Raw genomic sequence first — 14442 nt, forward strand, 5'->3', positions numbered from 1 at the left:
GGAAGGGGCCTTTGGTCGGAAGTGAGGTTTCGGCGGTCGCGCTGAGGGTGGCAGAGAGGACAGGTGAGGGGGGGGGTTGTCTGCGCCTGCCTCGGCCGTCTGTACGGGGTCAGTCGCCTTTGGGGTTTTGCCGTAGCACGACCTAGGCTCTTCTGTCTTCAGCTGTGACCGGGACAAACCTGTGGCAGGGCTTGGGCCTTCCCGGAGCCCGGCCTGGCCTAGGTTAGTCCGGCTCGTCTCGGCCAGGAGGACGGGAGGTTGGCGGCGACTGTGGGCCCGGGGCGCCACCTCCCCTGAGGGCGATGCGTGCCCGCCGCTGACCTGCGCGGATCCTTCTGTCGCGGGGCGTGATGTTACCGTACCAAGGCTGGGGAAGGAGTCTTCCCGGGCTGCTCTGTTTGCAGGGTGGTCTGTCATGGTTCAGGAAATGAATGCTTTATGTGTTTCTGGTGAAGTTAATCCTGCTGAAAGTATATCTTAGTGAAAAGCTGGTGCGGATTTACTCGGTTTCTTGTACTCTGTGCGTTGAAATGGCTTTCTTCTGGCTTATTTTTCTCCTTTGTATTGGTTTTGTTTCTATTTGTACAATAAGGTGGTCACACAAGTTGTTTAATGTGTATTTCTGGGGACATTTTTCTAGGTATTTTCATCTGGCAACAATGGGTGAACCTCAGCAAGTGAGCGCTCTTCCTCCACCTCCAATGCAGTACATAAAAGAATACACTGATGAAAATATCCGTAAAGGCTTAGCTCCAAAACCACCTCCACCAGTGAAAGACAGCTATATGATGTTTGGTAATCAGTTTCAGTGTGATGATCTGATCATTCGACCCTTGGAGAGCCAGGGTATTGAACGGTTGCATCCAATGCAGTTTGACCACAAGAAGGAATTAAGAAAACTTAATATGTCCATCCTGGTCAACTTTTTGGACCTCTTGGATATCTTGATAAGGAGTCCAGGGAGTATAAAGCGAGAGGAGAAACTTGAAGACTTGAAACTGCTTTTTGTTCACGTCCATCATCTTATAAATGAGTATCGCCCTCACCAAGCTAGGGAGACACTGAGAGTCATGATGGAGGTGCAGAAACGGCAACGTCTGGAAACAGCAGAGCGGTTTCAGAAGCACTTGGAACGAGTTGTAGAGATGATTCAGAACTGCCTGGCTTCCTTGCCTGATGATCTGCCTCTTTCAGAGGGAGGACTGAGAGTGAAAGTGGAACCAATGGATCCTGGTGATGGCAACAACTGTATGGGACAGAGTGAAAAGCAGAGAAAGCGTTCTGGTAGCAAGAGAGATCAGGTTTTAGACAAAGATGCAGCTATGTGTAGCATTATTGATGAAATGACATGAAAAAACCCACTTTTCTTAGCTCATTGTAGTGAGAGGCACAATAGATTCTGAAGGCATGCATTGTTTTGCTGCTGTACAAGCAGACAGAGTGTTGTACACCTGCTAAAGGTCATGAGGGACTAGGCAGCTGAAGATGTTTGTTTTGTGAACTGTGTGGTTATTGGTAGAACCAAAATGTATACTTTTTGTTAAATACATCATGTGAGGTGGTAGCCTCGGATTAAAGTTACCTTCTGTTGTAATTTCACTTGTCGCTTTCTGTTTTTTTGGGGTATGTTTTTTTTTGTCAATTGCTTTATAGTGTGGAAGCAAATAAGGGATCTGAGAGGAATTGCAATTGACAGTTCCTCCATTCCAAATAAGTGTATTTGTTTACAGTATCAGTGGATCTTTTCAGCAATGTGTACTTCAATATTAAATTCAGTATAAAGTCTGCAAAATCTGTTCCTTTCTGGTTTGGTCATAATGTAACTGTACTAATGAGAACTAAAAATTTATTTATAACTGCCCTAGTTTCAGCTGGGAGAAAGTTAATTTTCTTCCTAGTAGCTGGTACAGTGCTGTGTTCTGGCTTTAGTCTGAGAACAATGCTGATAACGCACCTATGGTTTAGTCATTGTCAAGTCCTTCTTACCTTGATCATGGTTTCTCAGTTTCCCATTCTCTGCCAGTGGGGAGGGACACAGGAAGCCAGGAGGGAGCATGGCCAGGACACCTGAGCTGAACTGTCAGAAGGCATATTCCATACCATAGAATGTCATGCCTAGTGCACAAACTGGGGGGACTTGGCTGGGAGCCACCGATTGCTGCTTAGGGACAGGCTGGGCATTGGTCAGTGGGTGGTGTATTGTGCATTACAGTTGTTTGCTTTGTTGTGAAGTTTGTCTTCTATCTCTCTTTGCTATTTCCCTTTTTATCATTAGTAGTAGTATTATACCTTATTTTAATTATTAAATGCTCTTATCTCAACGCATAGGTTTTTATTTTTTTATTTTCCTCTGCATCCCGCTTGAAGGGGTCAGGGTGGAGGGAAGTGAGCCAGCTGTGACTTAATTGCCAGCTGGAATTAAACCATGATGATATCACAGATAATATAATTTGCCTTATAGAGACACACTTGTCAGGAATCTGAACAACTAAATGAATTAAAATTAATTGGGTTTTAATTTTCTTAGGTGTAATTCATAACTAGTCTTGAGTTTACAAAAATGCCTGCCTTGGTTTTTACACATAGATGCATATACTGACATTTCCTCCATAGTTAAGATACCTGCATGAAGTGGATCGTTTTGCAGTACAGGTGCTTTGTATTTGCTTTTCAGGTGAGCCCTGTGCCCAGCTAAGTTTTTCTTGGGAAGAAGAGTCTGGCTAGATAATTAAGCTTTATAGTCATTGAGAACTTAGGAGTTTGAAAGAGCCTGCAAGTACTCCATCAAGTGGAATCCATATCAACTGTTTTTAAAAAAACATTTGAGTTGCATCAACCCTGCTATAGCAAGAGGAAAAGAATGACTTGACAGTGAAGAAGTGGCTTCTTTACCCTGCCCCTCCTGTCAGGGAAATCTTAACTCCGTCTTTTTGTCATGTTAACACCATAGTATAGGATCACAGAATCCCAAGGGTTGGAAGGGACCTTGACAGATCATCTAGCCCAACCCCCCTGCAAGAGCAGGGTAACCTAGAGTACATCATAGAATCATTTTCACTGGGTAACTGTTGTTTTCAGAAATATTACTTAAATGGGCAGGCAAAAGGTGGTAGGGATTGAGCTCAGTGCATATGAACTAAAATATGTTTATGACTCCTTGGAGGACATCATCTGCTATTTTAAGTGCAAGCAACAGGAAGTAGTAAGAGGTTTTTGAAATTTATAAATCTACAAAGCTAACACTTTTGTCCTTAACCACTACTGTTTCCTTCCTTCCTTCCTTCTCTCTGAACTAAATATAATTTGTATTGCTTGTAGGTAGCTAAAACAAGTGCAAGCGAGCAAAATTGTTTTCATATCTACTTCTCTGCTATGTTGTTTCACGTGGAAGATCCGAAGAAACATTTAGTGCCTCCAGGATAAGTTTGTCGTGGTCCTTTTAACTTCCCCATTCAAAAAGAACTGTCATAGATGATCAATGATTTTCTGTTGATATTTTTTTAGTTTTTATGTTTTTAATAAATTTGTAGGCCTGGGTACGAAAATACTACCCAAGCTGGGTCCTGTCAGCAGCTAAGAATTGCAGTAAGCTTCTTTGTGAAACCATTGAGGTAATTGGGGATTGTGTCATTTAAAGTATACTCAAAGCTGCTTTCATTGTCAAAAAGGTTTCATGAATAATTTCTTTATTCTAGATTATCCTTTTTCTATGTTTAAGGCAAACATTTGAAAGCTGTGGGAGGCTTTCAGGGCTTTTTTTTTCAGCCAAAACATGGACTTCTTCTTCCATTGTCAACTAGCAAAGCAATGATAGTTGTCACTTTTTCTATTACAACTTTGCTTTTGGAAAACAATGGTTGGGAGCTGCAGTGGAGTCTGAGGAAATGGCATTTCAGATGCTGCAGGATGATGTGACTCTCTAGGCAGCAAATTTGTTTATAACTATTCTTTTCTCCAGTGTGTTAATTAACTTGCTCCTGATGATCTTTCCTTACCTCAGCAATTCCTGATTCTATTTTTGGATGGGAAACATCTGAAGTGTCCTGCCTCTGAAATGTCAATGTGTGCAATATGTGTTGGATTATATATGCCTTATGAAACTTGATGAGATAAAGTTGATGTCAGCATTTTGTTGGCTCCTAATTAAAAAAAAAAGGAAGGAAAAGGAACAGCCCAGCCCTGCTTGTACACTATCTAAACAAGTACAGAGCTAACAAGTAGCACAATTACTTGAAAAGTTCCACAACTTTCTTGATACGGAGAAGCCAAATGTGTCACCAGTGGGCAAAAGTGGGAAGCTGGTAGCTCTATTCATCTAGGGAGGAAAGAAGAATAAGTTATTTCATGATATGGCTTTTAAATAGCGCTAAAAAAAATATGTTTTCAATAATGCTTTAAGCTTATTCCAATATTTAATGTTTTGCTGTGGTGTTATGTTCACAAAGTGTGATCTGACTCTGCTCAGTCAAGAAAAAAATGAGCATCTGCTTAAAAGGGCTACATGAAAAAGCTGACATTGGCACATTTTCTACAGAAACAGTGCTCACTTCTTGCACAAGCTGAAAACAGGAACTTGGAAAACAGGCAAGTAGAAACTCAGAAATTATATCAAGGCTTTCCATATGAAAAAAAGTGAAAAAGTGAGGTGAAATCTAAAGCAAGTGGGTTAACTGTTGCCCTGTAGCTATCACGTTTTCTTACTATGTGACCAGAATGGCTTTCCTGGGGATACAGACAGCACCCAAACTACTGTAGACTATTGTATGAACAGAACAACCTGGGTGAAGTGAATAAAACAGTCTCAGGCAGAGTTTTGGGATAACTTTCCTTGTTTTCCTACCCTGTTTACTTAATGAGCTCACATGTGGCCCATGTGGAAGAAGAATACATGTGGATCTGTGCACACTGCATGTCATTGCAGATAAGTGGCAGAATGGATGTGTCCTGGTCTGCAGGTGTCACACACTGAACCACCAGGAGTTTATCAGCCAGTGCCATGCACTGTCATGGCTGTTAATGATCACAATTGTTCCTCTAGCACTTATCTGCAGTTTTTGTTTCCCCAAACAGGAGGAGCAAAGAGGAAGCATTTTCTTAAGAGTTCAGTTTCCAGGCACCGTATGCAAAAATCCCCCTTTATCCTTCCTTTCAGTTCTCTCCTACAAGTATGTTGCTGGTGTTTGTCTCTCAACTACTCTGATCTCTTGTTTTTCCTCCTTTTCACTTAAAGAAGCTGTCACTTTGGTGACTGTTCTCATGTAAGGTAGATGGACAACGCAGCTTTGTTGATTCTGATTCTAGCTTCATGTATGCTTTTGGATATGCTTTTGGAAGCGTCTCTGCTGTTGCAGTTGTTGATAACAAGTTACTGCTTAGAACTTAATTCTGTATGTATAAAACAGTGTGAGGTAGGTTAGTTGCTTCAGCAAAGAACACTTGTTGGCCCTAGATCAAACACACTTGATCACAGCTGAGTTTCTAGTCCAAGCAACATGAAAAGACATGATGTCCTCAAGAACAGTTAGGTAATCCAGGGACAAAGAGAGTGGCCAAGGAACACCACTTCTCAAAAGCTGTATTTCAGCAACATTTTGCAGTGAGTCTTGAGCCTAGGATGATATGGTTTCCACATTGCTTTTGAAATGTCCTGTGTATTCTGCATGTTTTACTTTATATTGCCAAAGCTCAGATGCATACAGAATTTTTAAGAGTCAGATGAAAAAAGACTGAACTCTATTGGGCTACAACTGTGCAAGAGTAGGAAAGCTTTTCAGTAGAACCAAATTCTAGCCTACAAAGTAAACAGCATTTGCCTAAAGATGCTCTGAGTTGGATCTGTTAGAACCAGAAACTTATGATTAAATACTTCAGTAGTTTGTCCTAGGAAACTTATTTTTTGCCAGATCCTTTCCATTTACCACAGCCTTACATAGCCTGAGTAATTTCTTATCCAAATTGCCTGCTGTGGCAAACACGGGCAGAGGAGGCAGTATGGGGCAATGGGTTACTGAGTCCCGTGTCAACTCAGTGGTGCTGACAACAGTTTCATCTACTGTAATCAGAGAGATCTGGAAAAAATGAGAAGTAGATTTCTGAAGTGCTGCAAAGTATCTTAACCTTTTAGTCAAACCACAGTCAGCAACAGTTCAGTTGTGGACACTGCCAGCAGCAGCAGTCCTTGCCTGTGCTGCTTGAGATTACCAGACTAACCACAGGAAAGGCAATCCAGATCAGACTAAAAGGGCATTTGTGGCTGAAAGTGGCACAGTAAGGAGTAAAACCAAAAGTTTGTGAAGAAGGTAACTTTTCTTGAATGCCCAGAGGGTCGTCAGGAGTGTCGTTCCTCATCTCCAGCCACGATGTCATCTTGTTTCTGGATGAACTGGGCTCTTCTGATCCTGTTTACAGGTAACCAAGTGGGTCTAAGTGAATAGGTGGAGGTGGATGAGGTTAACACGCATCAATGTTTCTGAGGGCTGCAATGTGTTACAACGGAAGGGTGACCATGTGGCACAGAAGCTGCATGTTTGTGTTATGAATAGAACTTTGTCACTGTGGCTCAGAATCTTCTTACAGTCTTATTTCCTTTTTAAAGCAAAATGATGTTGAAGGTATGTATGATGGTTTTGAAGATGTTCCTGCTAGTCTTATTATTGAATTATCTTTTGGTTTTACGATCTGAGATGAGCAGAGAGCTTTAAATCATTTGAGAAAACATGTAAAATGGATATTTCACTTCAGCAGGCCTTGTGAAGCAGACTGCTTAGGAAAACATAGTAAAAGTCAACTGTGGCTTCTGGTGGTTTTTAGCCAATATAAAATTTTATTGGAACAAATAGATAATTTCTCCTTTTTTATTCTGATAATAATTCATTTTTTATTCTCTTTTTTTGTTCTAGGAAAATACTGTTAAAGGCAATAGCACTAAAAAAACAGGTTGCAGGGTGGTAATAGTATAGGCAGACATTAAAAATTTGATGGTAGGATAAATTCATCAGACAGAAAAGTTGTATCACAGATACTGTTCCTTGTAGTTCTTTATAAAGACTTTTATGATGAGATTCATTTCAAGCTTGCTGTTTTATATTAAACAAAATATGTTAGTTTCAGAGATTAGTTTCTAGTTTGCTATTGTGGCAAAATCTCTGCAGAGTTGTTTTTAGCTATAATAGCATAGGAAAATGACTGAGCTAAGTAAAACAGCTTTTTCACAAGGGACAATTGCAATCAAGCCCATATAGTGCATGTGATCCACTGGTGCGCATTGGCAAATGTGCCTTGGGGAGCTCCCTTCCTAATTACAAACTGCTAGACTTAATAGAGATATTTTTTCCTGTACTTGCTGCAGAGAATTCTATCCCTGAAACGTTAATACAGATAGATGTAAGTATTTACACATGATCCCATGTTACTGAATTGGGTTAGAAATATGTGGTAGTAAGAATATGACAAACAGTTTTCTTTGAAGTACAAGTAGACAGAATGTACAACTCAGGAGCCCTGATGCATAACCTGTTAAAAGAAGGCGGTTACAAGCTGGCTACAACTGGATCACCAGAGCACAAGTGATTTTGTATGGCACTTAACACAGCTTTTATCCAAACCCTCCTAGAGGGAATATTGACTGGATTGGTCTAAATACAGCAAAATAAACTATCTCACAGTGATGAATGGGCTGCTGGCTTCTAGGTCTCACTGTTCTAACTTGAATTGAGTGACACAACCTTCTGGAAATGTGAAAAATGACCTTTAATGGGAACCAAACAAGCTAGAAACTGCATAAGAATGAAGAAAGAAAATAAGGTAGTAAAAGAAGAGGGTATAAAATCTCTCAGAAAAGCTCTGGAAAATATCTCCTGTTAGGAATGGTCTAAATTTGGCATTAGGCAAGAACAAAGGGAATGCATTCAGTAGTGATCATTCTGATGAAACCTGCCATTTAGTGGCTTTTCATGGAAAGGGAGGAAAGGTTTCCCACAATGATTTTAATAATCCTGATGTTCCTCCATATGTGGCTTGGATTAAATCTAATCTAAGGCAGAAACTAACAAGATAACAGCCTGGATGTGGCTAAAGAGATGCCACAGAGATGTGCAGATCCAAAACTCTATTTTCTCTTTACCTCTCTGCCTACCTGCAGGGGCTACAGAAAATGTATTTCTTCTTTCTCTAGCTAGGGACGCATTCTGAACAAATCACTTGCCCAACCATTATCCCTCGCTGCTGGGATTCACATCTATTCATGCAAAACCTAACCCAGCAGTGCCTGGTAGTGTTTGCACGATGGGAGGTACTGGGTCACGCAAGATGTGTGAGAAGCTTCCACTTGCATGCCCTGTGCTCAACAACTGTTTGTCTTTTTTTTCCACAGGCCCCACAGTATCAGAATCGGTTGTGAAAGGAGAGGCTGGTCAGAATGTCACCGTGCCCTGCTTTTACAGTGTTAAGAGTACACAGGACATCACATCAATGTGCTGGGGTCGTGGCAGCTGCCCCTCTTCAAAGTGTTATCAGCCCATTATCTGGACAGATGGGTGGAAGGTGACAGTACAGTATGACAGCAGGTATACGTTGGAAGGGAACTTGCTTGTGGGTGACGTGTCCCTCACAATCACTAATGCCACGGAAGCAGACAGTGGGACATACTGCTGCCGCGTGGAGATCCCAGGGTGGTTCAATGATCAGAGAAGTAACCATGAGGTTGTGATAGAGAAAGGTGAGTGCAGAGGTGTGTTCTTGTGCGAGTACCATTGTGCTAAATCTGCTGTTGGGTCTGGATTTCAAAGTTGTGGTGGAAATGATTTCTGTAATCATCTATAGAACCGATCTTTAGGGCTTTGCAGAACTGCTGCTACTGCTGTTTAAATGAAGCTGTCTTTGGCATTGTTGTAATCCCAGCACAGTCACTGCAATTAAAAAAAGGATGTGGTGCTTTGTTTCATGGTGCACAATGCTACTGAGCTTTCTTAGAAACACTATTTGAAGAATTCAAGAGAAAGGGCACCACAGTCTAATTAATTAATCCAGAGCATTATAGTTTTCATAGAAAAGGGTGGTTCATTTTCCCTTGATTCTAGAGCAAAGCACAGGGACAAAGCATTAGTATAGGCTTGTTTGTTGTCCTGTTTGTGAAAAGCATGATAATGTACAAACTAAGTGACTGGCAGATGTACTGTGTAGCTGCTGCTAGTGAATTTATTATAGAAACACTTTATTCTTTTCACCACATAAATTCACACTAAGGTTTATTATAACATATGTTGGTTTTGTTTTATTTTTTAATACCAGCTAGGATCTCTACTGCAAGTCCTCACACTTACACCTCTGAACAGACCTCAGGTAACTTTTATCCAAGTATTAATCTCAATAGCATATATAAACTATATTACAAATGGGGATCTTAGGAAGCAGAGTGACAGACAATAGAAAATTTGGTTAAAATTTACTAAACATGACCATAGAACCAGAGATCAGAACTTGAATTTAAATTCTGACTCACTTTCTATGGAGAGTCCAACAGGAGGAATGTTTATACATGAAGCTTGCTTCCAAGTGTTATGCTTAAGTAAATGTTTTATTGGTGCTGTGAGCATTGTTTTCCTTGTGGCTGTTGTTTTGGTTTGTTGTTTTATTTGTGCTAAAGTGTCTTCTGGAAATGCATCCCATGAACAGGAAACCACAAACTTTTAGGAGTTAGGTGTTTCCACTACCTAGTTTATTTGTTGCTTTATAATATTGAACTGTTTTACTGGGCTAGCTCAAAGTACATCTAATTCAGGACCCTGTGGCAGTCCACAGCAGCTGCTTAAGGAGGATTGTAGAAACAGGGCAGTAGTCTTGTGCTGCAGCACCAAGTATTCTTCTACCCTGCTATAACGTGTGTCTCAGGGGGCTGCCCACGTCCTCTGTAGCCTATGTGCGTATTTAATAATGTGCACTGTAGCAGAAGAGACAGTGAACAACTCAGTTTCTCCAATCCACTCACTAGTTTATAGACTTGGATCATATACCCACTCAGCTGCATCTTTTTCAGTCTGAAAGACACAATTTTTGTTTTTAGTGCACAAGAGAGCTCATGGTGTAAATAACTTCATCTCTGGATTTTGAATGCAAAATCAGGGATGCTTTTTGTATTTCTCCCTGCATCTCGGATGTTTCCACCTACGCAACTCTAAAATGTCACAACAGTTGCATTTCCTTCTTGGAAGAAGAAGTGAAAACTTTCTCAACTGTTTCTATTATAGTTGCAGATAGTATGGCTTCCAATCTTAGAACTCACAGGTTTTCTTAACCTTGTGACGTCTTCCTCAGCTGCTGGTAGAACAGTTTATGTTTTCAAAACACAAGTTAATATGTGCATGTTCACAGAGAGGGAGGCTGGAAAAGGCAGGTGGCCATATGTAGGAATAGTCCAGAATCTCCACTAGAAGAGACCAGTGAAGCAGATGATTCTGTCCTCTTCAAAATAAAGCTTCTGGGATCAGGGTAATCATTTAAAACATCAAAGGAACAAGCTGGGGTTGTAATAATGTGAACAGGAAATTCTGTTTTCAGGAGGGTTGTATATCATCTGACAACCCATGGAGAAACTGAGACTGATGGTATGGAAGACAGTTTATAGCTCTGATTTTTAAATACTGCAAACAGCTTTGCTCTGGGAAATTACCTCAAAATATGCTGCGGGTCCTTATGCAAACACATCACGCGTTGCTCAGTCTGTTTACTCTATAGCTGCCTGGGAAAGATCACTTGCTTTCTCTAACACTGCACCACATTTTCAAGGCCCTGAAGTAACCCTTAGTCAGTTTTCATCAGACAAGCCATGTTTGCTTTAGGCATCCACTGCCTCTTCATAGCTGCAGAAACAGAAGCCTACCTTGGTTACTCCTTCCAAGCACTGTGTTAAGGTAATAGCAAGAGATAAGTGTTACCTAGAAGGTATTCAAAGTTCTGTAAAGGGTAGCAGAGGCTCAGCATTCAGCATTTTGTGCTGCCCTCTGAAGGTATCAAACTCTTTGTGATACACAGGGCTGAGACTCCTGTTAGAGAGATACTTAAGTTCAGTGGTCCCAGGTCAGCAGTACAAATTCCTCCCTGTCAAAGCAGAATGGTTCCCTGTGCAAGTGATGTGTTTGTCTTGCCTTTTCCCAGCTCCTGGGAGTGCCAGTGAATCCTCTACCATCACAAGAACATGGCCATCAATTTCTGCTTCAGAAGCTCCTCAGACTGTAAGCATCTCTGTTGTGCTATAATGTATCTAGACAAAGTGGATAGACAGGAGGTTATTGGGTCATCCCTACAGTTCACTGGTATTGCTTTAGCTGGACTGCAAAAGAATAGGGTTTTTTATAGTCTGCATGTTTAGTGCTTATGAAAGGATGCTTATGTGCTCATTATTAAAGAGGGAAAAATACAAAACCTGCTTTGCATCCATAAAATACTTCCTACTAATGGAGGAAGAGCTTTGAAAACATCAATATTGTCTTTCAGGCCTCTGGTCCCTGCTCAAGCACCTTGGACTGCCTGAACGTAACTGCAAACCTGCAGGTATAGGAGGATATGGGGGAGTGAAAGTTGCACCACCTAACAGCAGAGGGGTGCTCTATACTACCGTAAAATGGGGCTCAAACTGTGACTTTTACTACAGAGCTGCCAAATACATAAATGATCTTTGAGTACTTTATGGGTTTCTTGCTCTCAGTGCCATTAATGCTCATCTGTTTTGTGTTTTACAGAATGTGTCTGTATCACTTCCCAGTCAGCAGCATTCACAAAATGTACTATACATTGGGATTGGTCTATCTGTGGTCCTTCTAGCTATCCTGATTTTGGCTCTGTTCCTCACTAGACGTAAGTAATTTCCACAGGTGGTTATTCAAGTATTGATTGAGTATGACAAATCACAGCTGTGTTCTGCTTCAGGAAGGTGAGCTAAGATCTTTGGATGGCCCCACTCTGTGCCCTGCACTGTGATTGGTTGCTCAGCTCTCCCCCTTAGCCTCTAGGGCACAGGACAGCAAAGTGTAAATGTGATATGAACCCGTTTCCCCTGTTCCACTCCTTTCCTCTTCCCCATGCCTCAGTTGCCATGTTGTCCCAGTCCTTCCCAATCATAATGGGAAGGGTACTGGTTTTATATAAATATCCAATATTTTTCTGTGTGCCAGACTTCCTGCATAGAGGTTTTTGGTTAGACTAAGCCATATGAATTAAATTTCATAGGAAATAATGGTAATTTCCTGTACTGAAAATATCTGCTTAAAGTTCCCTTATTTAGTTTCTTATACTTGTTTTTTTTTTAACCCTCTGCTTGCTTCTGATGGTTTAAAGAAAATTATTTTTTCTTTCTTTTTTTTCTTTATTTCATTCTTGATGGTCCTTAGAATATTTATTCAATACAAAGAAGATGAGTGACTTTCCAAAGTAAGTATTCTGTTTCTACTTGGGCTAATAGGACAAACTAGGTTGCAGAAATAAAATGTTGGCAGTAAGCAGACCAGTCCGGCACAAGCTTCAACTTTCTTTTTTAATGTCAAGTTAATAGGACACATTGCAAAAAAGAAATAACTAAATTCTGCTACTTACCGTTAGTAAGCGAAAATGAATGTAACTGTCAGTTCATTGCATTAGGAAGCAGGCGAACTTCAGGTGTGGGTTGTCTCATAAGTGGAAAAATGATTCATTGCCAGTCATGTTTAGATAAGTGGGGTTTTGCATATTTTACATTTTTTCCAGAGGGCTGGTTGATGTAACTCTCTGCTCTCTCTGTTTCTATTGTCTGTGTTATGTTTAACAGCATGGTTTTTACTCTTTCGTTCAGCTTCATTGCATTTTGGAGGCCAGAAGGTGCAGGGAAACGCAGTGCACTGGAAGATGATGTCCATGCAGAGGAAAACATTTATATAGTGCACTAAGGACTGTATGCATGCTTGCCTTGGTCAGCGCTGGGAGATCAAATGGCTTGAACAATATTAGCGACTCCCTCTGCTCCTCTGCTCAGCAGCTAAATGTGACTGGACTATTGAAGCATTATTCACATTATTCTGATAAAACAAATTACAAGCCACACTTGTAATAAAATCTTTTACCAGCCTGTTGTAGAAAGAGAAACCCTGCTGACTGGAATGGAAATTTCCAGAATCCACTTATTAAACCCTAAAGAAAGTTACCATTATATTTATTATCTGCTTCAACTTCTCTTTTCCTTTTTGGAAAAAAAAAACAAAGAAGGAAATGCCAGAATAGCAATTTCATCAGAAAAGGAAAACCACACACTTACAATACACAGTGAAGACAAACCTTTTTTTTAATCTCCCAGTTACAAAAGAATCTATGCCCTCATAGGGCAGAAGCACCAGCTACATGAGTGGTGCCATCAGAGGGAGAAGCAATTGAATAGCTGCCATGACAAAGATGACACATAATAAAACTTGATATGTTAGTATTTCAATATACATTTGGTTGAATTTGCATTGAAGTCAGATATCTCCAGTCCTGGTAACAGCTCAATAATGCAATGTACTAATTCCTGTCCATCCACAGTTAAATCTAGAGGAGCTGTTGACCCCCTTTCATGAGCTCTCCTCAGAGCCTACAGGATCAGTATTTCCACATGCAGAATACTCACAGCTTGTTTTCAGAGAACTATGACTAAATGTGTTTTCCTCTGCAATATACATCACTTTTTCTGTGTCTTTTTCACCTCGGATATGCAGCATAATGCATACAAATACATGCAGGCAGCAGCACCCTGTGCTTTTTCATTACTTCCACTCATTCTGGTGGATCTTGGAACAGGTATTTCATAATGAGCCCCAGACAGGAGCAAGTGGCACTGGGAACCCTGTTAGTCCATTAAGGGGTCATCCAGCTGCACACAAGCTGCTGTCACACTGAGTGTGGTAAAGTTTATGAGCTGCAAACTGATTTTTTTGAGACAGCTCTCTCCGTTTGCCTTCTGCCTGCAAGAAGCCACTAGATAGCAGCACAGGAGCAGAAAGCAAGCCACATTTTCCTGGTTCTCAGCACACTTGGATTTTGGGTGGCCTTTTCCAATGCACTCTGCTGCATTTAGGCCAGTCTTGCAAAAGTAACAAAGCTGGTATGATGCTGCTTTTATCCTTTTCCTTCCCTGGTGTCCTGGTTTGAGCAGTAGCAGTCATTTTTTCTCCTTCTTGTAGCTGATGCAGTGCTGTGTTTTGACTTTTGGGCTGGGAACGGTTGCTGATAGCAAGTATGTTTTGAGTTACTGCTCGGGTGTTTGGTTTGTCCAAGGCCTTTTCTGAGCTCATGCTCTGCCAGGGAGGAGGGGAGGCCGGGAGGAAGCAGAGACAGGACACCTGACCCAGGCTAGCCAAAGAGGTATTCCATACCATAGCACGTCATACCCAGGATGTAACCGGGAGAGATCGGGAAGGGCTGAAGCTCTGGGGGGATGGAGGA

At 41.1% G+C, this 14442-nt stretch overlaps 2 protein-coding genes across 3 annotated transcripts; both read left to right on the plus strand.

The window, feature by feature from the left end:
• MED7 (mediator complex subunit 7) lies at nt 1-1594 on the plus strand. 2 transcript variants are annotated; one of them, XM_005147305.4, is made up of 2 exons: nt 1-63; nt 641-1594. In XM_005147305.4, exon 2 carries the CDS (start codon nt 660-662, stop codon nt 1350-1352), a length of 693 nt encoding a protein of 230 aa, XP_005147362.1. In that variant the 5' UTR covers nt 1-63; nt 641-659; the 3' UTR covers nt 1353-1594. The 2 variants fall into 2 exon arrangements, with proteins under 2 accessions (XP_005147362.1, XP_030903237.1); XM_031047377.2 differs by lacking the exon at nt 1-63 and adding an exon at nt 123-222.
• A 4542-nt stretch (nt 1595-6136) lies between these two features.
• On the plus strand, nt 6137-13174 carry LOC101868193 (hepatitis A virus cellular receptor 1 homolog). The gene is made up of 8 exons (XM_005147304.3): nt 6137-6408; nt 8372-8716; nt 9289-9339; nt 11152-11228; nt 11491-11547; nt 11736-11850; nt 12384-12423; nt 12821-13174. The coding sequence occupies exons 1-8, from the start codon at nt 6360-6362 to the stop codon at nt 12912-12914; spliced, it is 828 nt and encodes a 275-aa protein (XP_005147361.2). The 5' UTR covers nt 6137-6359; the 3' UTR covers nt 12915-13174.
• The last annotated feature ends 1268 nt before the right edge of the window (nt 13175-14442 follow it).

Source organism: Melopsittacus undulatus, chromosome 10, assembly GCF_012275295.1.
Source record: "Melopsittacus undulatus isolate bMelUnd1 chromosome 10, bMelUnd1.mat.Z, whole genome shotgun sequence".
Taxonomy (NCBI): Eukaryota; Metazoa; Chordata; class Aves; order Psittaciformes; family Psittaculidae; genus Melopsittacus; species Melopsittacus undulatus.